This window comes from Elephas maximus, chromosome 10, assembly GCF_024166365.1.
Source record: "Elephas maximus indicus isolate mEleMax1 chromosome 10, mEleMax1 primary haplotype, whole genome shotgun sequence".
In the NCBI taxonomy this organism is placed as follows: Eukaryota; Metazoa; Chordata; class Mammalia; order Proboscidea; family Elephantidae; genus Elephas; species Elephas maximus.
This window is the reverse complement of record NC_064828.1, coordinates 44,572,652-44,600,179: the sequence shown is the minus strand read 5'-3', so window position 1 is coordinate 44,600,179 and position 27,528 is coordinate 44,572,652. Positions and strand designations below refer to the sequence as shown.

At 40.4% G+C, this 27,528-nt stretch overlaps 1 protein-coding gene across 1 annotated transcript in view; it reads right to left on the bottom strand.

Moving 5' to 3' along the window:
* AKAP6 (A-kinase anchoring protein 6) overlaps nucleotides 1-27,351 on the bottom strand; it is a 607,892-nt gene extending 580,541 nt beyond the window's left edge. The window contains exon 1 of the mRNA XM_049897582.1: nucleotides 27,304-27,351. Coding sequence (XP_049753539.1) covers nucleotides 27,304-27,326 — 23 coding nt within the window. The 5' untranslated portion in view covers nucleotides 27,327-27,351. The remainder of the gene's footprint in view (nucleotides 1-27,303) is intronic.
* Nucleotides 27,352-27,528: the final 177 nt, after the last annotated feature.

Sequence of the window (27,528 nt, the reverse complement as noted above, 5' to 3'; positions counted from 1 at the left end):
CACTTAATCTCTTTCAGATCCTTAGACCTGTCCTCTTTCTTTCTCACCTTCTGACTTTCTTACGATGACAGAATTATACAAATGAAAGCAACTGAAAAACACCAAAATCAAGGCTTTTTACCAAATTCCTCCTCAACTTCAGAAAACTCAATTCAATGAGATATTTATCCAGTGCCCATTAAGAGTAAAACGCCACCTTAGTAGTTATAAAGACACTGAATAAGATACAGTTCAAGTCCATGAAGTTTATAATCTTATTTCTTCCCTTAAACTCGAGTTTAAAAGTTGAAGTTCCTGAAATTTAGTTCTCTTCTTCAAACTTAAGTTTGAGCCACACTAAGAAACAACCTACCCCTGACACAACTGGCTTTTTGCTCACTTTGTGCTTATACTCACTTTTACCAGATATTTCTCCCCTCCTCTGCCATTCCTCAGGGAAGCATTCTACCACTACCCCGCCTGGTTGTTCATGCCTAGATTAGAACCCTCTAAGTGTCTGTTGGCTTTCTCAGCTGTTCCTTAAGGCTCTCCAATTGGCATCGATCACTAGGGGTTCCCAGAAGCTGGAAACCCTGCATTTAGTACCTATGTGTGGTACTGCATCAGTCAGGGGTGAAGAGAATCTATGAGTTGAAAATTATGGTGCCCAGGAAAGGGAGTACAGGGAAAAACCATCCAGAAGAGAATGAATAGCCAGCAGTTCTGGTTTGCTTTAGTCACACACACAGCAAAATAATGAAGCCAAGCAAGGAACACTTATCTAGAATCAGAAGACTATTTTCTAGGTCTTCTCTGAGTCAGAGATGCGGTTTGATAATGAAGACAAGGATCATTGTGATAGTTTTCCGTCTTCGAAGGGAGATGACTAGAAGGGTTAGTATTACTAGAAATGCAAAAAGGCACTCCCTCTGGAAAATGACAGAAAGTCTCCTCTTCCTTCTGGCTGAGGTGTTGGGCACATGCTTGGTGGCTGGAGACCGACTTCGTGCAGGGCACACATTGCATGTCCATACACAGTTGGCCCTCTGTGACAGCTCTTTGCCTTCCAAATGCACGACCTTCACTGTCAGGGGTGGATTATCCAATAGGCAAGGCAAGCACGGTACGTACCTTGCTCACCAGATCATTTTCAATGACCAATTTTACATTTTTTCACCACATCAAAGATTCTGCTTCTAGGTATGACTGGCATTTTGCCTCTCTCCCAACCCCACAGCACCTTCCTACAGAATCAAAGCCTCTTTTCAAATTTACAGTCCCTTTTTTTTTTTAACAGGGGCAGATGACTCTTATGCTTACTTATTAATCTTATTAACGTGGTAAGCAAAGTAAGTGCTGTGCTTACCTTGCCTATTGGGTAAACAGCTAATGATCACTCCACAAATGAGGTATACCATCTCAAATTTCTTACCATCTAGCTCTGAACAAGAGGAAGTCAGCTTCCCAGAGAAACTGGCCATAATGCATTTTGCATAGTTATGCTCTGCTTGGAAACTCATTTGAAGATCCCTAATGCCTTGAACTATTCTGTGTATAAAGAATACTCCATCCTATATGGTATTCTCCACCCTATAGGGTCGCTATGAGTAGGAATCGACTCAAGGGCACTGGGTGTTTTGCTTAATGCCTTGAACTTTTTATCATCTGTTCATAATGGCCAATCCTGACCCCTCTCAGTTAGACAGAAATTTGGACTGTTCTCAAAATACAACACAAATAGAGTTCCTGGCAACCAGAGTTTCTTTGGCACTCAAACTCAGGGATAATAATGAAGCCTAATAATCCCTGGTTGACCAGAAACTCAGTGACTATGAATAGAGAGAAGCAACAGGAAGATGTCAAACAGGGTAATCAGCGTGCCAGAGCTGGGGTTAAAACATTAAATAATTAGGAATAGGATGTAAAAAAATCAAGTAGCCATCTGTCCTATGTCTTACTCCCTTTGTTTTTTTAGTCTGAATTGATTATTGTCGAGTTCAAAGTGGAATGCATTCTAAGCCTAACTTGGTTTGGAAGCCAAATCGGAATTCTGGGTGTTCCTTTTTTTTTTCCCTATATTTTATTTATTTTGTTGTTGAGAATATATACAGGAAAGCATACACCAAGTCAACAGTTTCTAAATGTATAATTCAGTGACACTGATTACATTCTTCATATTGTGCAACCATTCTCACCTTCCTTTTCTGAGCTGTTCCTTCCGCATTAACATAAACTCACTGCCTCCTAAGGTTCCTATCCAATCTTTCAAGTTGCTATTGTCAATTTGATGCCATACAGATAGTTCTTAAAAGAACTATCTCAAGAAAGACCTTTTTTTTTTTTTTTTTACTAGTTGAGCTAAACTACTGTTGAGTTTTAAAATGACTTCAGGGGATTTTTTTTTTTTTCATTGTGTGTTAGATGAAGGCTTACAGAGCACATTGGTTTCTCATTAAACAATTAATACACATATTGTTTTGTGACATTATTTGCCAATGCCATGATGTGTCGACACTCTCCTTGATCTTGGGTTCCCCATTTCTATTCATCCAGCTTTTCTGTCCCCTCCTGCCTTCTCATCCTTGCCCCTGGGCTGGTATGCCCATTTAGTCTCATATACATGGTTAAGCTATGTGTATTATTGTTTTATGGGCCTGTCTAATCTTTGGCTAAAGGGTGAACCTCAGCTGTGACTTCAGTTGAGTTAAAAGAATGTCCAGGGGCCACACTCTTGGGGTTTCTCTAGTCTCTGTCAGACCAGGAAGTTGGGTATTTTTTTGTGAGTTAGAATATTGTTCTACATTTTTCTCCAACTCTTTCCAGGACTGTCTATTGTGATCCCAGTCAGGGCAGTCAGTGGTGGTAGTCAGGCACCATGTAGTTGTGCTGGACTCAGTCTGGTGAAGGCTGTAGTGGTTGTGGTCCATTAGTCCTTCGGACTAATCTTTGCCTTGTGTCTTTGGTTTTCTTCATTCTCTTCAGGGATATTTTTGGTTTAAGGTTTAAAGATTATCTCAGGGTAATAGTTTCAGGGGTTCATCTACCCTCTCTGACTCCAGAAAGTCTAGAGTCCATGAGAATCTGAACTTCAGTTTGGAATTTTTCCCCTTTTGATCAGGATTCTCCTATAGCACCTTTGATCAAACTATTCAGTAATGATAGCCAGGCACCATCCAGTTCTTCTGGTCTCATGGCAAAGGAGGCAGTATTAGTGGAGGCAATTAACCACACATTCCAGATCCTCCTCCTGTTCCTGACTCTCCTTCTTCCTCTGTTGCTCCACTTGAATAGAGACCAATTGTTGTGACTTGGATGGCTGCTTGAAAGCTTTTAAGACCCAGGCACCACACAACAAACAAGGAGGTAGAACAGAAGTACAAAACATGTTATTAAGCCAGTTAACTGAGATGTCCCATGAAACCATGACCCTAAACCTTTAAACCAAGAAACCAAATCCCATGAGGTATTTGGTTGTACATAAGCAGCCTCAGCAGCTACTGTTTTTGTTTGTTTTTGTCCTTGTTTCTGGGCATTCTTTTTAAAGCAGGCCCAGGTTTAGCCAAGTGTTCCTGGGTCCATGACATCCTTCCTTCCATCCATTGCAAAGTCTATCTGTGTGTGTGTATAAATATCAGGCAGCAACTGCAGTAAGCAGGAGAGTGAAAAGATTGGATGTGGCATCAACCCCGTGTTTCACCTACATCCTTAGAGACCTAAAGTTTCTGTATCCAAAGTAGCAACACCTCCGCATAGGACCGCACATGGAGTGACCTTCACACTACTCCTTCAGCATGGCCTTACTGATCAAAGGACAAACATGAACCACTGTGTTCCATTCTAAGAACCTTTCAATGAGTCTTTCAGTCTAGAAAGATACAAAGATAAGTATTGAATTTGGGAACATTATCAATTTATCTTCTCTGTGGAAAACAATGGATTTACCACTGAGGTAGGGTAAAGAAGGACTTGAAGGATGACAGAGACACAAGAACCCTGCCTCCAAAAGACCTTACAAAGGGGAAACTGAGAGGGACAAAAACAAATAATACAAAGGAGGGACAGAGGCCAGTTGTCTGGGGTTATGACTGCTGAAAGATAACCAAGTTTGGAACTCGCCATACCCATCAACACCTTTTAAATGTTTTTCATTCCTCCAGAGTAAAATCCTGTCATATCTGCCAAGCAGAGAAACTACAATAAACAGAACTATGTTTCTTGAGGGAGATTTGTCTGTACTCTTTTGCTATTCCCAGGGCTGAAGCCCTGAGGCCTATTTTCAAGTTGAGGTAGTTTTAATGCGTATGAAATATTTGGCTAGTAAGACAGTGAAACAGACAGATCAAAAGAACTAGTAAAGTCCACTGAGGTAAGATTATGATCTATTTACCAGTAGGTACCTGGGCTCTGCAGCAGGGCCGGGAGGGACACAAAACTACTGATCCACAGACCTACTGACCCAAAGCCATAACTAGGTGCCCCAAGGCTCTTTCAGTCTTTTACACCCTGGGGAGAAAGTAATTGTGGTCCTAGCAGGAAGATCTGTGAAACCAACTGCAGAGCTCCTCAGTAAAGTGCATTAAAACCCATCAAAATAAGGAGCTTTGCTGATAAAATAAGTGGAACACTAGAGAAGGTAGTAACTCGGGATACTGAAAACCCTCAGCCAGATCCTGTTTAGCTTGATTGTAATTCTTGACTCCAGGCCTATCTCTGAAAGACATCAAACAGAAAGAAAGGTGGGGCGGGGTGAAGTCTGAGAAAAAACACAGCTTATTTCATTTGGAGAAGAGAGACTGAGACATGTAACAGATGGAATGGGGAAGGGCAAAGGCCTTAATAAGATTCACTACAGGATTAGGCATTCATTTGATTAAAACCAGCATATGCAGGGGCAGAGGCAGAACAAAATCATGCCGCCCTGACTCATCCTGCTTCAGGGTGTGCAGCCACCACGAGGCAGGCAAGACCAGGTGGAAGCCACATACACACAAGCCCACCTAAGAAGCATCATAATTGGTGAACTGGGCTGTCATGGTTTTGCCTTGCTCTTTAGTGTCATGAAAGTCCTGGTCTAAGAAAGAGCAGCCCGACTGGGACAGAGAATAGAGGGGGTCAGCTTTGTATCCTCAGTCACTCGCACAATGCCAAACACTCGATGCTTAATAACAGGGGTTTGAACGACTCAAGGTCTAACCTCTTAGTTATGCCATGAGGTCAGAGAGGAGTATAGGTATAGCCTGTGACTGTATGCCCAGATTTGCCTAACAATCCCGGTTTACACCTGCTGCATCAGCAAAATCATTAATGCCTCTTTTACTTGCAAAAGTACCAGTTTGGACAGCCAATTATATTTTACCTTAGGTATAGTATGTTTTTCCATTGACAATGATCATAAATACACATGGGGCCCTTCACTTTTCCATCTAGTTGCTTCTCACTCCTTACAGAACCCATTTTGGGTGGGCAGTGGGAGGCCCTTTCCTCTCCATTACCTCTTGTTTCTCTTCCCCCATGTTTCCTTCATTAGTTCTTATATCCCTGTCCTTCCCCCAAGTGTCCTGGCTCCATCCCTGGGGAAAGGGGTGCAAAACCTGCTCCTCTATGTTCTGTAAGTCTCAGTCAAAGGGATTTTCAAGTCCTTCAGAGGCTTAGAGGGACACTATGTGTCACACCACCCTTCCTAGCTAATATTCACCACTTTTCATAGCATGACATCAATACACTATGCCGACAGAGTCTCTCTCTCTTCCCTCTAATTTACCAAAGATCCCTTCCAGGAATGAGTGACAAAGAAGAGACAGAAAGTAGCAGGCAAGGGGAAAAAAAAAACTCTTATCTTGCAACAAATAAATAAATGAACAAATAGCCTGAGTGAGGTCCTACCTGTGGGCAAGGAGATAGACTCTTAGCCTACGGATTTTTCTTAACTACCAGAAAGAATGGACTGAATTATGTGCTTATTTTTCAAGCGAGGAGTCTGATTTATTCCTGGAACTTATATCTATTTCTATTTATTTGGCTTAGAGTTTACACCAGCAGGAGTCAAGAAAGAATTCTATTTTGTTCAAGACAAATCATCATTCCCTTCAGGATATTCAAAGCCATCACAAAAATAAACAAAAATAAAGTGGGAGGAAAAAGAATGCTAGTAAGAATTGAATCTATTAATGAGTTTGGGGCTTTTATTTTCTTACATTTTATTTTTTATGTAAAATATAAGATGTTTTCAACCTCTCTCTCAGACCGTGGGTGGGTGTTTATTATTTGGCATGTAAAACTCTTACAAGTTTCTGGCATCACTGCTAATAAGGGAATAATAGTGAGTCTATAGTCTCTTCCTTGATAAAAAGAAGCAAGAGATTGCTTTAGCCATATCAGATGCAAGGAATTAGTGACCTTAAAAATATAAATTTGGGTGGGAAGGGAAAAACACTAACTAGACAACAGAAAAGTGATAATTTTGGTGAAGGTAAGACAGTACATAATACTGGGGAAGCCAGCACAACTTGACCAAAGGAAAGTCATAGAAGATTGACAGACACAGCCAAACTCCCTGAGGGACCGAGTTACTAAGCTGAGGGCTAAGTACCATGGTCTCGGGGCACATCCAGCTCAATGGGCATAACACAGTTTATAATGAAAATGTTCTACATCCTACTTTGGTGAGTAGCATCTGTGGTCTTAAAAGCTTGTGAGTGGCCATCTAAGGTATGTCTACTGGTCCCACACCATCTGGAGCAAGGGAGAATGAAGAAAACCAAAGACCCAAGAGAAAGATTAGTTCAAAGGACTAATGGACCACACTTACCACAGCCTCCACCAGACTGAGTCTAGCACAACTAGATGGTGCCCAGCTACGACCACCAACTGCTCTGACAGGGACCACAACAGAGGGTCCCAGGCAGAACTAGAGAAAAATATACAACAAAATTCAAACTCATAAAAAAAGACCAGACTTACTGGTCTGACAGAGACTGGAGTATGGCCCCCGAAAACCCTTTTAACTCAGTACTGAGGTCACTCCTGAAGTTCACCCTTCAGCCAGAGATTGGACAGGCCCATAAAACAAACAATAACACACGCAGCTCAACCATGTACACAAGGCTGAAGGGGCACACCGGCCCAGGGGCAAGGATAAAAAGGCAGGAGGGGACAGGAAAGCTGGATGAATGGAAATGGGGAACCCAAGGTTGAGAATGGGAGAGTATTGACACATCACAGGGCTGGCAAGCAATGTCACAAAACAAAGAAACTAACTTGCTCTGGAAACTTGCACCTAAAGCATCTATGTCATTAACAAGTTTACAGTTTTGAAGGCCAGGAAAGGAAAGTTTTGATTTAGCTGAGATGTTCATTAAGTGCTGAAATGCTTGTGTATTTGTTCCTGTTTATTTTTATGGTATTATTTAATTTATGAATATATTTCCATATGCATTTGTCTACTACTTCTACATTTTTTGGGCCATTATTGATTATGCAAACCTAATCCATTAATGTATCTCACGTAACGGTAAAATTTAATGTTAAAGTGAACATAATTTTGATGTAGTTCTTAAATATTTTTACTTTGAATTCCATTGTTTTCATACCAAGTTCTCACTTTAACCACATGCAACTAGGGAAATGTAAATACATTTAGGCTATGCAGACGATATTGTAATTCAAAGGTGTAATTTTCATTTTGCTAGTTGTTTATGTCACTACTATTGGCATTACATTCAGTGATATAAGGGAATTATGATCTATGAGTGACATTAGTACAAAAAAATGTTACTCAGTATTCTGTATGGTCTGGCATAGGGGGAGGTCCATGATGGGGAGGTGACAGTATGAGTCACTGCACCGGATGACACCAACCCTAGTGACGCCACTGGTCAGGAAGAGTTCCTTTCTCCCATCTGCCCTGAGGGAAGGGCATCAAGCGTTCCACTCCATCTCCTACTGCCACCTCCCACCAGTTATTTTTTACCCTAACAGAAGCCCCTGGCTTGCTATGCTCCTTCACTGCCCCCATCTTTCTCTGAATCTGATGCTCTGTACTTACCTAACTGCATCAGGGTGATTTCTGGCAAATGAAAATGGTCTTTGTGCTCACAAGGCCTGACTGCGTTTTGGCTACGAGCTCCCTTCGCACAGCAAAGCATCTCAGATCAAAGGGTCCATCTGTCTTTAGTTGGAAAATGGGGTTTGAATAATGGAGTTTGCTAAAGCTTAGTGAACTCAGTTCTATCACAGAGAAATCAACTGCTCAGCCTTCCATGTCTCTCCTGAACCACAGTAAGTGGACTCAACAATATAGCAATATCAACCCCTGCCCCTGCCTAGAAAGGTACCAACATTCCCTACCTTGCTGCTGACACTCACTGATTCAAACCTGACTCCCGGACATGTTCATTTATTTAAAAAAGAGCCTAAGCAAAGCATGTTTTCCGCATTTTCCCTTAGCGGGAGAGGATCTTACAGGAAGCGGTACAGTGACCCTGGTCAACCAGGTTTAAAAATGGTCACAATTTGCTAGTGCCCTCTTCTCCTGTGAGATGGAAACATCTTTATATAATCAGGACCAGGGGCTTTAAACCCCATTTGGAGACTTCTCCAAAGATCCCTCATCATAATATTACTGCACGCAACTGCCAAGACCATGAGGTGAGATGATACATGTGAAGTGCACAAAGCCCAGCACATTACGGAAACTCTGTTTTTTTCCCCAGTGAGTGGAAAAGATGCCTTAGAGGAGACAGCACTTCAGGAGTACTTTCAATGATGGTAGGGAAAGAATACTGTTTAAAAATACCCATTACTGTGGAGTCAATTCCGACTCATAGTGACCCTATTAGTAGGTGGTAAAAAGGTAGGGTAAGAGAGAAGGAGTGGATGCATAAGTGGGTGGGAAAGTGAAACTGATGTAGAATAAACCATGATCATAGTTTGGGAAAGTTTTCCTGGATTCTGGCTCCTCAGAATCCCAAATGGTCAAAGCTATAAAAACCTGGTCCTCTGGTGGGTCCAAGTTCCATGCTCAACACAGAGTCTGTAATCCACCTACAAACTTAACTTCCCCTTTCTGCTCTCTGCAGTGAATGTAACAGCCATAAGAACTCATGCTTTGCTCCCTAGTTCTTACGTTTGAGCCCTACATCTCCTCCATGGTAGCAACACCATTCAAATCTGTGCAATTGATTTCTATGATCTGAATGCAAATAGGCATCTGAAGTTCTGTTTTACAGGTAATTTGATAAATTCCACAATGTAAGCACCCATGCCCATTTAATTCACAAGGAAGTATATCCACCACTGCTCTGCTGTGTTCAAGAGCTCTTGGTTGATATTGTCTTTATTGCAATCATGGAAAGCACAGACTTCCAAATACTCTCAGTAGCTAGATGAAAACAGCTTCCCACACAAGTAAGAAATGTCAATTCCACCCTCCCCTCACCGACCTAATAAAATGCTGCCCAACAGAGAAGTTCATCAAAGGCCTCCATAATTCCAAACCTTAGCCTTGCTAGACTGACTCTCCCCAGTTATGAGGAGTCCTCTTGTTCACTGAACCCCATTCCCTCATCCCTATAGGCTGGTTTCAGGGATGGCAGCTGGCACAAGACTTTCTTGAACTGAGATTTCTAAGCCAAATCTAACAAACACAATATAAAGCCCTCCAATTGGACTCATTCCCAGTCTCTTTTCCTTGATTTTATTTCCTTAGCTTCTTCTGTCCTTCTTATAATTACTGCTTTTCCTCCTAATTTTAAATAAGCCTCTGCTTGCTTCATCTCCTAAATTTCCCTGAAGGAATTCTCCGGCCAGTTCTGGCAATTATAAAGTAGAAAGGATGTTGAAGACCAGTTCAAAAAAATGAAAGGAAGCATGCTTATCATTCTGAAAAACACAGGTTTTTACACTATCTTAGCCACTAGAGCAGACGGGTTCCTTGAGAAGGAGTCAGGCTATAATATTACTTAATACTGAGCATCTATGCAATACTACAAGGTGATATTTACCATGACTTTCCATCCACAGTGGCAACGGATTTCCAGCAACTCCTTCCCTAGGGCCAATTTCTAACAGCTTTATTGCTAGAAGTTGCTGCAAACTGTAGAGGTATGGAGGACAAAAATCAGATACAAGCAAGGTGTCAGTTCCACTGACATAAAAAGCTGGCCCCTGCGGGGGTAGAGGCTGGGAACTGCTCTGGCCACTTGGTAGTTTGATGGTACCACTATTTGCAGAAAATGTTTGAGGCCTAAAAAAAAAAAAAAAAAAAGAGGCCTAACCCAGCTAAAAAAGGAACTGGAACCTCACCTGCCAGCCCTACACTGAAGTAAGAAAGGAAGCCCCCCTCTGAAGCATCTTCCAACAGCCAGTGGGAGAGGTAGGACAGCCTAGTGTCAGGTCCTAACTCCACCTTCACCAGACCCACAGTGGAAAAGCATCCCCAGTATGGGGTTCAGCAACACTCCATCTATAAGGGTGACAAGCCAACCGTCTTATGCAAGGGGAAGAGAAACCTGCAGAGAAGCTATAGATGCTTCCTTGTATGGCCACCATAGTCTAACTGACATCTGTAAGACTTAAAATGTCCTCACTCTGGGTGGATGCAGCTTGGGCAGTACGTGGGCTAGATTTCAGCTGCCACTGTTTCCTGTGCTCAGGAACAGTGAACGAAATGTAGCCATACAGAGCTGCCCCATCCTTTAGCTCAGGGATTAGAAATAAATCTGGTTGAGGCAGAGTGTTGGAAAAGTCAGCAGCTGTCATATCTGGGTCAGCCTCGTCAAAATACAGACTTCTCACACCCCTCTGAGCACTGGCGCTGGTGTCAGTCTGTGCCTGTCCAACTGAGGAAAGAGGGCATTAGAAGGAGCAAGGGTGTAGGAAACACACTCAAGCGCACTCAAGCCAGCCATCTCCTAGCTTCACTTTGAAGCAGCCACTGAAAACCAACACACTCCCACCATTAGGCTCAGTCACCCCCATTTATCTCTGAGAGAAATTATGAATGACAACGCATGGTTGCTTCATCTGGGTGGATTTGGAGATTTAGCAGTGTTATGAGATGTGAAAAAGGGACCCGGCAGCATGGTCATCTATTAAGGAGTCAAGAGAAATAAGATAAAGCTCTCAAATCAGAGTAGACTGGTTCCTGAAAGAAAAGAAATGGGCTAGCACCCCTCCCCTCTGTGCTCCCCAACACAGAGAAATAATAGATAAAATATAAAAAAGAAGATATTAAAACGATGGGCTCTAGAGATAATCATCTCCTTGGAACCAACTGATTTAAACTCTTAAGAATTCCTGGAGACTAGAAATGCTTCACATGGCAGGTGCTCTGAGCCAGGCCCACCCACACAACCCTTGAAAACGGAGCTGCTGTTCTGCTGCCTGAGGCAAAGTCTCCTGTGAAGCCACAAACCAGGGAGACAGGTGGAGATCAACACAGTGCTGAAACCAAGTTGACCTGAGCAAGGACCTGAGCAAAGCTGTCTATGAATTCAGGGTCTGGACCTGTGATCTATCTATTCAGTGTCACACAGGAACACCTCACCCACCTACCCACATAAGACCTGCTTCTGAACTGGGTGGGACTCCAGGGGGACTGGGGTAGAGACAACTCTTCAGGGAGGAATGAGTAAACAGAGAGGGAAAGAGAGCAAGAATCTCTCAATGAAGATAGATAAACCAATGACAGCCAATACTGCAAATGCACCGGGAAGAACAGAATAACTTAATACGGATTTATTATGTTCAGGACTCTCTGAGAGATAAAGGAAGGAAAAACATTAATTAAAAAAAAAAAGAAACAAAAACAAGAACAAATGTAATTACAGGAGATAGATAAGAAATACAATAAATGAAAAATACAAAACCAAAACCCAAACCTGGTGCAATCAAGTCAACTCTGACTTATAGCGACCCTATGCGACAGAGCACAACTGCCCTGTAGAGTTTCAAGGCTGTAATCTGTACAGAAGCAGACCGTCACACCTTTCTCCCACATAGTGGCTGGTGGGTTTGAACTGCAGACCTTTCGGGTAACAGAGGAGTGACTAACCACTGTGCTGATAGGGTTCCTTATGAAAAATTTTTTTTTTTTTTTTTAAAATATAGAAGCTAAAAAAACTTAACAGATCAACTTTGGCCTGTGCATAGCCAAAAAAGGATTAGAAAATTAAAAAAACTGTGCTGAAAACACACTACAGAGGAGATAAAAGTTATGAAAAAGCAATAAAGAGACATGGAGAATATATCGAGAGGCTTCAACATACACCTAATCAATTCCAGAAGAAGAGCTGAGAGCTAATGGGGGAGAAGCAATATTCAGAGTTATTGGCAAATGATTTTCGAGAACTGAAGAAATATATGAGTCCACAGATTGAAAAAGGCACTCTGAGAGCCCAGATTAATCAATAAAAATAAATCCACAACTGAAGTATGTTGTCAAACAACAGACATTGTAAAAGCTACTGGAGAGAAAAGACAGATTCCTATGAAGGAATGATAATTAGACTGACAATATAATTATCATGAGGAACAATCAACACCAAAATAAAATGAAATCGTATCTTCCACGTACAGACGGAAAATTATTATCCACCTTGAATTCTATACCCAGCTATTCAAGTAAGAGACTGAGGGTTTACCAGCCACAAACTCTCATTCTAAAAACAACTGTAGAATGTACTTTGGCAAGAAGGAATCCAGAGACCAATGAGCATAGAAATTAATAAAAATGTAATAATGGCATATTTAATTCTTAACCATAAAAATAATCACTATTTGTGTACGTGTGTGTGTGTGTTTTAAGTCAAAATAAAACCCTAGACAACATTAAGAAGAAGGTGTGTGGAACATCTGTATGAAGGTGGGGGAAGAGATTCTTATTCCAGAGGCCTAAAGATGTACTGATAAATGTAGATTTTATAGAAATTTTTTCGTGAAGTATATATGTTAAAACTGTAAAGACAACCACTAAAATGAGAGAAGTATATCATATAAATTACAAGCCAACAAAGACAATAAAGGGAAATTAATAATGAAAAAATTATTAATCTTATAAAAGGCAGAAAAGGGGGAAAAAAAAAAAGGTAAAGAAAAAAGGGTGGCTGTGGCAGAAGCATCCCGATGTCTACAAAAGTTTGTTTCTCTTCCATAAGGAAGAATTGCTGTTAGAAAATGGCCGCCAAGGACTACATTTCCCAGGCCCCTTTTGCCCCCCAGGTAGGATCATGTGACTAGTTCACACCAATTAAATGTGAGTAGAAGTGATGTGAATTATTTTCAGGCTGATGTGGTTAAGAAGCAGGTGTGCCCTCCCACTCTCTCTTTCCCTTTCTATGCAGATCTTGGGAAAAAAAAAAAGATCTTGGAAGCCACCTGTTAATCAGTAGCGAAGCCACAAGATGGAAGGATCCTGTGTCCCTGAATGGGCAGACCATCCCTTTTGTGCCACTGATTAGATTTTACATGAACCAAATATATACCTCTCTTGTGTTAAGCCACTGAGTTTTCAGAGTAGAAAACACAAAGTAAGATAAAACCAAGTCCAAATATATCATCAATCACAAAAAATACCAATGGGTTAAGCCAAGGGTTGGCAAACTACAGCTGGCAGGGCAGCTCTAGCCATGCTTGTTCATTTGTGTATTGTCTGTGAATGTTTCTGAGTAGATGTGACAGGGACTGAATGGCCCACACAGCCAAAAATACTACTATCTGGCCCTTTACAGAAAAAGTTCGTCAATCATCTGGATTAAACACACATATTAAAAGAAAGGTAATAGATCGAATCAAAGTTTTTAAGATCCAAATAATGCTAGTTACACGAAATATAATATTAAAATAACACACCAAAGGTTTGAAAACAAAGAGATGGATAAAGATATGCCAAGCAAATGTTAAACAAAGCATACTTAAGCAACTCGGGTAATAAAAAATGTAATGCAAGAGCATTAATAGAGGTCAAGAAATACACTAGGTAAAGGCAAAACAAACACCCCAAGAAGATACAACAATCCTGAACTTGTAAGCATCTAATCACGTAAAACAAAAGTGAAAGAATTACAACGAAATTTTTTCAGACTATAGAAAAAGAGGTAAATCTTACCATAAATCTTTCAGAAACTGAAAAATCAAGCCAATAAATTTTAACTATGTTAAAGAAAGAGCAATTAGGAGACTGGAAAGCTGCGAGTCCCAATGGAGAATGAGATGGGTGTTAGTTAGAATCACCTGAGGAATTTTTTTCAAGTAAGGCATATACTGCCCACCTCCCCCAGACAGAGGAAAAGGGGAGAGAGCCTTTGAGAACAAATGATTTAGTACCCTTCTGGTAATGTCAGGAGGGGCATCCTTCAGGATAATTATGTAGTGGTAAAAACAAGGTTGAGAACTATAAGTCTTTCTGGAGGTGGTGGACAGTGGCCATCCTCAATGATAAACGCTCTGAAAAGAAACATTGGATTTATCAGGTACTTAAGCCATTTCCAGCGTAAGCTTCTCTGTAGCTATATCAGGTATACTGAAGGACGTGAATAAAAAGAGCAAAAGATCTGTTTTGATAATGACCAAATTATTCTGAATTTTTGGATAATTGTTTTTAAATTTCAAAACATTTCAAAGGTTTGTCTTACTAGACTTAGTTTAAACAAATATAGAACTGATCAGAACAGCAAATATTTTTTAAGTTGTTCAAAACAATCTACATATTGATTTAAAATTTTGGCCATCCAATGTTAAGGAAATTTTACCAATAAAGAGCATATTAAAAGGTTCATTACTTCCTTTAAAAGTTCAAGATCAAAGTTCATTGGGCTAGAGAAACCCAATTTAATCTAAGGAAACCACCAAAAAACCAGCCACCAAAGGGGAGTTTAATTCTGTGATAAAACAGGGGAATTTAGAGTCTTCCACCAATCAGCCCATTTTGTTTCTTCTCTAGCCCTTGTTATTTGTAACAATACTGTCAATACATCATAATTCTACTTTAACAAAATAAATTTTATATCCATTAAAATTTGTAATAAATTTAAAAAAATAAATTTATTTAAAAATAAATAAATTTAGAGAATATATAATCAAAGGCAAGAGAAAAGAAAATATGTGTAAGTAGTGGACTGGAGGCACTAGTTCACAGATTAAAAACACATTATTTTGCAGTCACAAGCGCAATTCATAACATAAAATACTAGGAAGAGAAGTTTGGCTCTGCTGTGGGAGACAGAGAATCACTGTTGATTCCTCAGTGAGTGACACGATGAAAATGGTGTTTGTGGAAAATGAGCATGAAGAAAGAAGCCAGAAGGTTCTGGACGGTCCAGGTGCAAGGTGGTGGGGGTGGTGGTGGGGGCTTGGGGTGGTGGCCTTGAGAATGACTGAGATGTAATGGGAATGAAGACTGTAGGAGTGGAACCAACTGAACTTAGAGAATGACTCGAGTGAGAGTGTAAAAAATAAAAAGGAAATGACTACTTTTGCAAAACTGTTGTCCAGGCACAGTGACAGGGACAAGACCCTGTATCTATGTGTGGAGAGTTTGTCAGATTTAGGCTCATTGAATTTAAGATAAAAGATAAAAATTGGGTCAGCAGCCGGAGACCACAGTGATTGTCAAAGTGTAACTAACCCACAGTGGCCCTGCATCAGAATCCTCAGGGGTGCCTGTTAAAATGCAGATTCCAGGGCCTCTCTCCAGACCCACTGAATCATAATCTCCAGGGTTGGGGTCCAAGTATCTGGATTAAATGAGTTCAGAGGAGGGAGGCATTGTGCACACCACATTGAGTCCTCCATAGAGTGAGAGATGCAATACATGCTCTGTCTACAGGGAAGTGGGAACTTCCAGTGGCTGAAGTTCCCCAGTGTGACCCCAATACTCCCCAGCATGTCTTCTCCTTTTTCAAAATGGGCAACTGAGAGCTTAACATAACTAAAGCCATGATAAACCTATAAATTATTCTTCCTCTGCCTGCCTCCTTCACATACCTGTGTTTTAGTAACTTTGTTTTGACCAAATGTTAATGACTTTGTTCCTTGTTTTAAACTGATACAAATAACCGTTTGTTCTGTCCGGACTACCTGTGGCATACAACCCCCACAAGAAAGTTGGAGACCAGGTATCAGAAATATATACCTTTAGCCTAATAAAAAAATGTCTGTCAGGGGACTACAAAGACATTTGTAACCCTTGTAAGATTCTACATAAGCTCTAATGTAACATTGCTCTTTGGGACTCCATAGAGACAGCCTGTGTTGCTGCTGGGTCCCCGGTGATGTGTGCATCTCCTTAATAAACTTTCTCACTCTTTCTGACTTGGAGTATGTTTCACTGGCTCCACTACTCCAGGGCACGGACCCTAATCGGGTAACAAATTTTTGGTGCCCAACGTGGGGCTCAAATTATTCAGGCCCTGGGTCTGTCTCCCTAAGGACCAAGCCCCTGGGATGGACCCAGGAAGAGAGAAGGTGCACCCCTCCTTGAATTGTGGAGGTCTCTCAGCCTGTGGTAGCCCAGTGGTCTGGCTACAGGGGTGGACTCCACAGCAGCGAGCACCAGACAGAGGGAGAAAGTTTCTGTTGGCCATGGTAGGTAACTGGGCATTGGGTGGCAAATCCTCTTTAAAAGCCACAGGGGTATTGGTTCCAATAGACTCCCTCCGAGAATGGGTGACTAAGTCCCGTGAGTTTGGATGAGAGACTGGTGAGGTTCCCCATTGCAAGTGGGTACCCGGGAGGTAAGGTTCCGGCCAAAAGTCCACTAAGAATTGGACTTATTTAGGATGGGATTCCCTAACTGACGTCTTGATATTTTGTGTAATCAAGTGTGATCTGTAAATAGTTCTGGAGATTTGGGTACTATTGTAAAGCTTCATCTGTTCTGTACGTGAACTAACAAGTGAGGGGAAAAAATGTATGCAGAATGTTTTATGACTTTATGGCCTGGAAAAAAGGGTAAAGCCTCTGTTTTAGCCCCTCTTGTGCAGGTGAATAATGATGACGAGATACGAGATGAAGAGCCTGAGGATGTTCTTAATCCCCCACCCGGAAAAACCCCATTTGTGACCCCCTCAGGTGGTATCAAAAGATGAGAATGTGAAGGCGCTGAAAGGGAAGGCGGAGGAGGTGGGACAGATACCGTCTCTCCACCCCATACTAGCTGTGGGGTGCAATTCGTCCCAGTTCCCCCAGAAGGGCTTTACCCACTCCAGGAAGTGCCAGTCCGCACTGCAGAAGGGCCAGCTCAGATAAAGTGAGTCCATAATCCGTCCCCGGCATCTGAATGTATTTAAGGTCTTTACCAACAGAGATCAGGTAAAAGAGGTCGAGAAAAAGCAAGGAAAAGACCAGGACATGAAGAAACAGGCCAATCTACTGGCCACTGTTCTAGGATTATCTGGAGGAAGACAATGGGACCAAGTTCAAAGAGTGGTTGATGCTGTGACCCCATGGGTTTGGGCCAGTGGCCAGCCAGGACGAGCTCAGAAGGTCCTCCCTGTGACTATGGAGCTGTTACTCAACGTCAGCCTCCTCAGATTAAACAAACTGAGGCTCTGCTCCCCTGGGGCTGCAGGGACTGACCACTGGATACTAGAGTGAAGACTGTTGTGGGAGTGCCGATCCCCATTCAACATTCCTGTTCCCCCAGTGAAGAAGACATCGACCGGTGAGTACTGTTTTGTTCAAGATTTGTGGGCTGTTAACAAAGTTGTGAAGATCTTATACCCAGTAGTCCTGAACCTATATGCCCTACTATCAGCCCTTCCACCTTCCAGTACTCATTTTACTGTTCTGGATTTAAAAGACTCTTTTGTATCCCGCTGACTGTGGAGAGCCAGCTAATCTTTGCTTTTGAATGGGAAGGGGACAAAAAGGAAGAAACAACTCTGTTAGACTGTGCTACCAGGGTTTAAGAACTCCTTCACTATTTCTGGAACGGTGCTGGCCCAAGTCTAGAGCGATTACCTCCCTTCAGCTGAAGAATATTCCTGCAATATATGGACCTCCTGATAGGGAATAAGTCTGAGAAAGACTCTTACAAATACTGTAACCGTCTTAAACTTTCTGGACCCAGTGTCTTTAAGAAAGTTACAAGCTAACCTCTATCAGGCTACTCAGGGGGCAGAGGGAGATCGTTCAAATGGATTCCTGAGTGTCAAAGAGCCTTTTGTGATTTAAGGTCCCGGTTAATGAAAGCCCAGCCCTGGGGCTGCCAGATTATCAAAAATCCTTTGAATTATATAAATAAGAGGAGTAACTGTTGGTATATTAACCCAGTTCTTGGGACCATAGAGACACCCTGCCGCCCACCTATTTCTCTAAAAATCTGGACACTGTCTCAAAAGGCTGGCGGGCCTGCCTCCAAGCAGTTGCCGCCACTAACAGTATCAAAGGTGGTCGAGATAATTTCTTTGGGACATAATACTATCCTGTTTGTCCCTCATGCAGTGTCTGTAGTATTGGAACAAAAAGAACATTTGTGACTCACCTCCAGTTGGCTAACAGTACCTCAAACACAGCTTTTGAGAGAAATCAAATTTAACTTTTGTAAAGTGTTCAAAACTAAACATCGGATGAAATATTTACTGGCGTGTGTAGATTCTTTTTCGAGATGGGCAGAGAATTTTCCCTGCCAGACCAAGACGGCTAGAGAAAGGTACAACAGGTTTTAACTGCCTTAAGAATAAAGTGGAAAGCACACAACATGGAGACCTCAATCTATCGGAAAAGGGTGAAAGAATGAATCAGACCATAAAACGTCATCTTAGTAAACTGTGCCCTAGACAGACAGATGTTCTGCCACTGGCCCTCCTCTAAGTCTGTATTGCACCCTGGGAAAAACTTAAAATCAGTGCTTTTGAGATACTTCATGAGAGACCATATTGTCTCCACCAACTCTCCCCGCGATTCTCCACCCAGCCCCTAATGTAATGATGTCTAAATATTTGCTTTCTCTAACCAAAATTCTTTCCCAGTTATATCAGATAAAAGTTCCCTCTTGAAATAGCTGTGACCAGGTGCTCCTCCGGAAGTAGAAGAACCTCCTGTTACAACCTAAGTGGACTGGACCCTTCACTGTACCACTCAGCACTGACACAGTTGTAAAGCTTGCAGAAGTCAAACCGTGAATCCATCATTCCAAGTCAAGCCCTGCCAGGTCTACAGTGACAAAAAGAGTGAAAGGCCAACCCATCGACAGCCTGAAGGTAAGACTTTCTAGGGTTAAAAAGTAAAAATGTTTTTAATGCTAGCTTAAGTGAGACTACTATTAGGGGCCAGAGAGACTTTTGCCCAGGGAATCTTTGTCCCTGAAATAAACGTACCCCAACCCCTTGTTAAGAGATAAAAATTTTTAAATCTGTATTACTAAAAAAGTGTTAAACATTACTGATTTCTGTCTGCCCTGTCTGAAAAGAGGGTTGCATGCCTAACTCGCCCCTCAAGTCCTGTCTCATCAAAGTTTGTACACAGTTAATATTCTGATATTTATAACTAGGGACCTGTTAACAAAATTTATAAAAAATTTAATTTTTCTTGACTGCCAAAAACTGACTAAAAAACTTATTTATTAGTAAAATTGAACTGGTTGTTATTAGCCTCTTAATCTGTTACCCTCTGTAGTTTATACCTATATGTGGGATGACATTCTCTGCCCTGAGTCAAACTGTCCAGTAAATAGCTCAAACCTGTCACAGGCAGAGAGCGCAATCCTTTCACCTGAAACTTTCTCATCTATAAAGAATAGGTTGAAACTTGGGATAAGTATACATGGTCACCCAAGTTTCAAAGGGTGGAATATGTGACCCCAATACTCCCCAGCATATCATCTCCTTTTTCAAAATGGGCAACTGAGAGCTTAACATAACTAAAGCCATGGCAAACCTATAAATTATTCTTCCTCTGCCTGCCTCCTTCACATATTTGTGTTAATATCTTTGTTTTGGCCAAATGTTAATAACTTTGTTCTTTGTTTTAAACTGATACAAAAAACCTTTTGTTCTGTCCAGACTACCTGTGGCATACAACCCCCACAAGAAAGTTGGAACCCAGGTATCATATATATCTTTAGCCTAATAAAAAAATGTCTGGCAGGGGACTACGAAGATACTTGTAACCCTTGTAAGATTCTATATAAGCTCTAATGTAACATTGCTCTTTGGGACTCCATAGAGACAGCCTATGTTGCTGCTGGGTCCCCGGTGATGTATGCATCTCCTTAATAAACTTTCTCACTCTTTCTGACTTGGAGTATGTTTCATTGGCTCCACTACTCCAGGGCATGGACCCTAATCGGGTAACACCAGAGTTATCTACAAGGAAAATAGGATTCAAGCACTGAGGTACCGGGGTGAGGATGCTCAATAATTGTTGAGGGTCATCGATAAGTAGTAGCCAATGAAGGATACAGAGAACAAGGCATTTCTGAGTTTAGCATGAATCAGAATTATACATTTTCCCAAGGATGAAAGAGTTTATGGCGGAAACACTATGGGGTGTGTGGATGTTGGTTTTTTCCCCTCTGAAGTTCTATATTATTACACTGGAAACCACATAGCTGACCAAGAATTTAACAGGTTGAGCCTGTTGAAATTCACAGTAGACGATGAGAAAGATCGATAGCTAGTAGTAGGTACAAGTAAAAAGGTTTTTAAGTCTTAACTTTCCCAAAGTTACAATAGATTTTTATCTTTCTCGTTTTCATCATATATTTAACAATGACAATCCAAATGTACATAGCTTTTGGAGGCTAGAAAAAATTACTAAGAGACATGTTTAAACAGGTGCCTAATATTTTAAGCTTTGGAGGAAAAAAAAAACAGCTATTGGTCCCAGGTGTGCTTTTCCTAGCATTTACGTTGTTTCCCTTCCAGTGTTGTTGTTGTTGGTTTTATATTGTCATAGTTTCCAAGGTAACAACCAGTGGCCACAGGGTTGTGTTCCTCCACTTAGCAGTTGTAGGCAGGTGCTCTTCAGGAAGTAGTGAAGGCCGCAGATGCAAACACCAAATGCTCTTCTTGAATTAATGAGCATAATATTAATCACTGCAAACCCTCAACTTGAAAAAAAAAAAAAAACTCTCACATCAACAACAGCAATTTACACACCTGCAAAGCCTTGCAAAGCACAAGACATTTTTGAGCATTTCTCACAGGTCCTCCTGCCAACCCTCACAGGGCTGACATCTTTATTGTTATCCCTCTTTCACAGGAAGGTGTCATTGCCCAAGGGGTGAATCTACAGTTTGAATTTTGACCATAAGCCCTATAGATCTTACCAGGACACACAAAAAATACAACTCGTTAAAAAGAGATTTTTCTTTTTTCTCTTTAGAAATCAATCTCAGAAAGAGGTCCATTTACTGTTTCCAGTAAAAAAAAACTGGGGGCACCCTCAGTTTTTCTGGTGGACTTGAAGCTTCAATTTTTGGAGGAAACCAAAACCTTCAGCTGCATGAACGGACAAAGTAGGTGGAGGAACTGAAACTATGGTGTGGATAAGGTGATGTGAGATGTAAGTGCTTTACGCAGCTGGGGTCGTGGCATAAGAACTTAACTCCTAACTTTACAATCCATGGATATGTAAAACCATGGCAGAAGAATAACGAGTCACTAAGAAAGTAAACTGGTAATGATCTCAGCTGCTAACCAAAAAGTTGGACATTTGAGTCCACCCAGAGGCACCTTGGAAGAAAGACCTGGCAATCTACTTCTGGGAAATCAACCAATGAAACCCTGTGGAGCACAGTTCCACTCTGACACACACGGGGTCACCATGAGCTGTAATCAACTCAACGGCAACTGGTTGGTTTGGTTGGTTAGAAGGAATGAGGCTGGGAGGCAGGAGTCATCCTACATGAGAACCTAAATGGCTTCCCAGAGAAGGGTAAGGCGAGGCTTATAACATGGGTCCAGGGTCTGGGTGTTTGTCTCTCAGGCTCATTTTTCTGGAATGATTCTGTTATGACTAAATCTCAGCCAGAGTAAAAGTGGCTGAGATTAAAAAAAAAGAACACGTTAAAACAGAATTGTCTCTCACTAACATCTTTCTGAGACCCTGAGAATCCAAGACAACAGTGTTTGTGGCACAAGATGGCTGAAGAGCACTGTGAAAGCACACTGGAGGCAGAAGTTACTTCTGAATGGTCCCCATGTGAACAGAGGACATCTTGATAAGGCGTATACAGGGGTCTTGGGGGTTGCTTTACAGTTGCTGTCAAGTTGATTCTGATTCATGGCAACCACATATGTGTCGGAATAAAACTATGCTTCATAGGGTTTTCAATGGCTGATTTTTCAGAAGTAGTTCACCAGGCCTTGCATCCAAGGCACCTCTGGGTGGACTCAACTTCCAACCTTTCAGTTAGCAGCCAAGTACATTAACCATTTGCACCATCCAGGCGCTCTCAGTGGGATATTCATGAAAATATTATGTTGCTACAGTTATTGTGGATGTATTATAAATTCATTCATTCAGAAAGTATTTATTGAGGTCAGACTTTGTAACAGGCATTGCTGTAGGTAATTAGGATACAGCAATGAGAAAAACAGATAAAGTCTTGCTCTTTGGGAGTTTTATTCTAGTAAGGAAGATAGAAAATAAATAAATACGTCTGTGGTGAAGACAGTTGCCACAGAAGAAAACCAAACCAGAATAAAGGGGATATGGCTTGGTGAAACGCAAGTTGTTTTAAATCTGATCTTATAAATCACAAAAAATCAATTTGATTAGTCTTAGTAGTTGTGATATTTGAAGGATAATTCATAACTATAAAGACATCAATTCATCAGGAAGACATCCAAAAAAACCAAATCCACTGCCATCGAGTCAAATCTAACCCATAGAGAACCTACAAAACAGGGGAGAACTGTCCACAGGGTTTCCAAGGCTGTAAATCTTTACAGAAATAGACTGTTGCATCTTTCTCCTGTGCAGCAGCTGGTGGTTTTGAACCACCAACCTTTTCGTTAGCAACTGAACACTTAACCACTGCACCACCAGGGTTCCTTCAAGAAAACATAGCAATCCTAAATGTGGATGCATCCAACAACAGAGCTTCAAAACAGAGGATGCATAAACTGTCAGAACTGAAAGATCAAATAGACAACTCCACAATTACAGTTGGAGATTTACAACAGTCCTTCCTGTTCAAGAATTCATGGAAGTGGTGTAGAAAAACAGTAAGGATGTGCATAATTTGAACAACATTATCAACTAACTTGATCTATTATCATTTATAGAACATTCCACCCAACAACTGTAGGATACATTCCTCGGAGGCAGAGCCAACATGGCTCTATAGACAGAAGCACCATGCCGTTCCTCTACAGCAAAAACCTGAAAACTAAGTAAAACAGATACAAATGTCAATCCTGGAACCCTAAGCATCAAATGAAGGGAGAAAGAACACAGCCAAGCACCAAATGGAATAAGAAACAGACAGAGAACGAGGAGAGGTACGGAGTGGAGGTCCCATACCAGTTAACATGACCCGGACTCGCCATGCTGGACCTCAGCCACCAAGTGCGGCGGATAGGGAGTACAGGAAGACAACTTCACAGAGATTCCAACAGGAGACAAAGCACCTGCTCCACACATCACATCCTCTCACTCCCCTCCTGCCTATCTACACTGCGCGCAGAGCACCGCACTCCTGAGCAGCACAGACGCGGACTACCAGACTCTGCCCTGCACTGCTCCTCAGCCCCACCCTGTTCGCGCCAGTACATGCCCCAAACGACCCATCCTCGTCCCTCCCCATCTGCTGAACCTGCCCTGCTGCACCACAGCTTAGTGACAGGCCCTGCCCAGCTGGACAAGGTACTGAGAAGTATCCTGCCCACAGACTAGCAAGCAACAAAGCGTGCCCAGCCCACCTGCCCGGACATAACCAAATAAAGCAAAAACGCAGGACAAAACAAGTCTATAATCAATAAGTGAAGAAAATAATTTCTGAATGCCCTGAAGACAGCACACAATATCAAAACATATTAAAAAACAAAAAACAGGATAGGATGGTTCCAGAATACATCCAGAATAAAACACCAGATGACCCTCCAGTAGAAGAAAAGGCAATGGAACTACCTGATAGGGAATTCAAAACTCTAATATTCAGGGCTCTCCAAGAGATGAAGGAAAATACAGATAAAATCATGGAAAAGACAGACAAAACAATGGGAGAAATGAGAAAAATAATAAACAAAATGTCAAAATAAACAACTAGAAATCAAGCAAAAACAGCAATTAGAAACCCAAAAGATAAACAAGATTTCAGAAATGGACAGTGCAACAGAAGGTTTTAGGAAAAAATTTTTAAGCAATGGAAGGCAGGATCAGCAAAACTGAAGACAAATCCTTGGATACCACTTTGTTTGAGGAAAAATCAGAGAAAAGAATGATGAAAAATGAAGAAGCCCTGAGAATGATGTGGGATACAATCAAAAGCAAAAATTTACGTGGGATTGGAGTTCAAGAACAGGGAGGAAAACAGTAAACACAGACAGACATTGAAGATTTGCTAACAGAAAATTTCCCTAATATCATGAAAGATGAAAAGCTACCATCCAAGTAGCTCAACAAACCCCATATAGGATAGACCTCAAAAGAAAATCACCAAGACATAATCACATTCTCTAAAACCAAAGACAAAGAATCCTGAGAATAGTTCAAGAAAAAGGAAAAGTCACGTACAAAGGGGAAACAATAAGATTAAGCTCTAATTACACAACAGAAACCATTCGGGCAAGAAAGCAATATGATGACATGTATAAAACCTTGAAAAAAAAAAGTTTCCAACCAAGAATAATATGGCCTGCAGAACTCTTGTTCAAGTACCATGGTGAAATTAGGACATTTCCAGATAAACAGAAATTAAGGTAATACATAAAAACCAAACCAAACTTACAAGAATTATTAAAGGGAGTCCTTTGGTTAGAGAACCAGCAACATCAGACAACTACCTGAATCTAGGATGCAAGACACCATCAGCCAAATACCAACTTAGGTAAAGAGCTCTCAAGGGTAAAACAAAACTAAGAGATTTACAACAGGGAACCAGAGAGGTCAATCTGTAAATAAAAACAACATCAGAAGAATAAAAGAGAGAATAAACTTTCAAATGGAGGTATAAAATTTTTAAATGAAGAGGAAGTCAAGGTGATATCAAGTAATAAAGGACTTAGGGAAGATAAAGGGTAAATTTAAAGGTAACCACAAAGAAAGTTAACAAACCTACTCGTCAAAATAAAGAAGAAAAACAAAGTCTCAGTATACACAAAATCTACAAAAATTAAAGAAAAAAAAATTCACAAACAAAAGGAATTCAGCACAGAAGAGTAAGGGGAACAAAGAAAATGTCACCCTGCTTAAAAGCCACTGGGTAATAGAAGAAATCAAAGACGGAATCAAAAAATTCCTAGAATCAAATGAGGATGAAAACACATCATACCAAAACCTTTGGGACACAGCAAAGGCAGGTTTGTTTCTTTTGGAACTTAATGTAAATGAAAACATAGCACGTTAAAATGTATGAGATCTAGCTAATGCAGTGGCTTTAAATGCTTATATTAAAAAAGAAGGTTCTAAAATCAACAAACTAAGTTTCCATTTTAAGAAACTACAGAAAGAAGAGCAAATTAAATCTAAGGTAGAAAGAAGGAAGGAAAAATAAGTGACATAGAAAATGGACAAGCATTAGGGAAGATAAATGAAACCAAAAACTGTTTTTTTTAAAACATAATAAAATTCTAGCCAGTCTATCAGGAAAATAAAAAGACAACACACAAATTATCAACATCAGGCATAAAAAAGGAGAACTACCACAGACAATAGAGAGAGAATAATGAGAGAAGATCAGAGATAGAAAAAAATGATATTATTAAAAAAAAACTTTATTCCACTGTTTTGGACAAAACTACTCTTTCTCTTAAAAAACAGAAGCATGTACACAGTTATATTTCTCTGAAATTATTGCTTCTAAGTGTCATCTCAATCATTTATAATATATCTTTTAACCAAAGTAATATAAAAACATATTTCATAGACAAAAATGGAGGGTAGATAATTTGAACTGTCATATTCCATCATTTTATCAGACTAAGAGAGCTCATGAGTATATACAGCTTTCTACAGTCACTAATATCTCTTACATAAGTTAAACTGATGCTTGGTAATTAATATTAAAATTAACAATTTCTACCTTACTTAGAAAAGATCTAGATATCTAATGATTATCCATTAATTAACCCAATTTAATACCACTCCAAGGTTTTAAGTTACCTAAAAATCTTGGAAAATTTATTGTCAAGCTGACCTACTACAGAACATGATTACTACTGAAATAAAGTTCATTAGAATAAGGATTCAGTTTGGTCAAACACAAATTTATACTTTTCATAATCAAATATTAAGTAGAAGCAATGCCAGCCTATCAGTGAACCTGTATAAGTTCAGGAAAACTCTACCCAAGTGTAATAAAAATGAGTGTGTGTGAGTTAAACACTGATAAATCAGAGAAGACATGGCTGTTTTTATTAAACAGAAAGTATTAAACAAGTCTAGTCTGCCAAAGATTTACCTATATTATTTGAATTTGAATTTTTAAAATGTACCTGAGCTGATTTGTTTAAGAATATTTTTTTAATCCAGCATATTTAAAGTTTTAGAAATTCCATTTCCTTAGTTCCTGGGAATTACAGGAATATTATATTTATATAAGCACTTATTTATCTCATAAGCTGTTCAGAAGAGGGCACCTTTAATTTAGGAGATTTTATCATCTACTTTATAAATACCATCCAGATTTAAGAAAACATTATACACTCATACCATGAATGGTGAAGACCTTTCGGAATTACATACATATTTCTGTATAGATAAGAACTCACACCTTCAATTCCAAATTTCAGGCATGGGTCAAGAGTAAATACAGAAGCACAAAAAGGCATCAGATGTCAAAAAGGTGTTCTCTCAGTGGGCACAACATTCTTAACTGATTTGTACCCAAAACTGACAAATTTAGGCAAAAAATAAGACTAACAAACTAATTTCTTTGTTGTTTCTCTGCCAACAAGAGACTAGATTTCTATAAAACACTAGTCCATTTACAGAGATCACCAAACAGACCATAAAACCAAATTCCCAGTCACTGCCACCAGGAGTGAGGAACAACTTAACAGCTGAAAACAGAACAAAGACAAACCACAAAATTAGGAGAGAAGAAAATTAAATTATAAAAACAATCAGCAAAGTTCTAGTGTCACTAAGGGAGCCAAAAGAAGATGCTCCTGGGCTTTAAGCTGCTCAGGAGGTGCACTTCTCTGGTGAAAGGTATACCTGGTTCTGATATGTGAATCCATCGGGCATCTCAGCCGAAGACCTCCAAATTGCTAAAAGACAATGTAAAAAAAAAAAATATATATATATATACATAAAATCATGTCTCACATACAGACATAAAATGAACAGGTTAAAGATTTTATTTAACGTATTAATCAATGAAGGAACAATGCAGATGCTACAACCAGTTCAAAGGAGAAATCAAAAACGCACAAATTTATA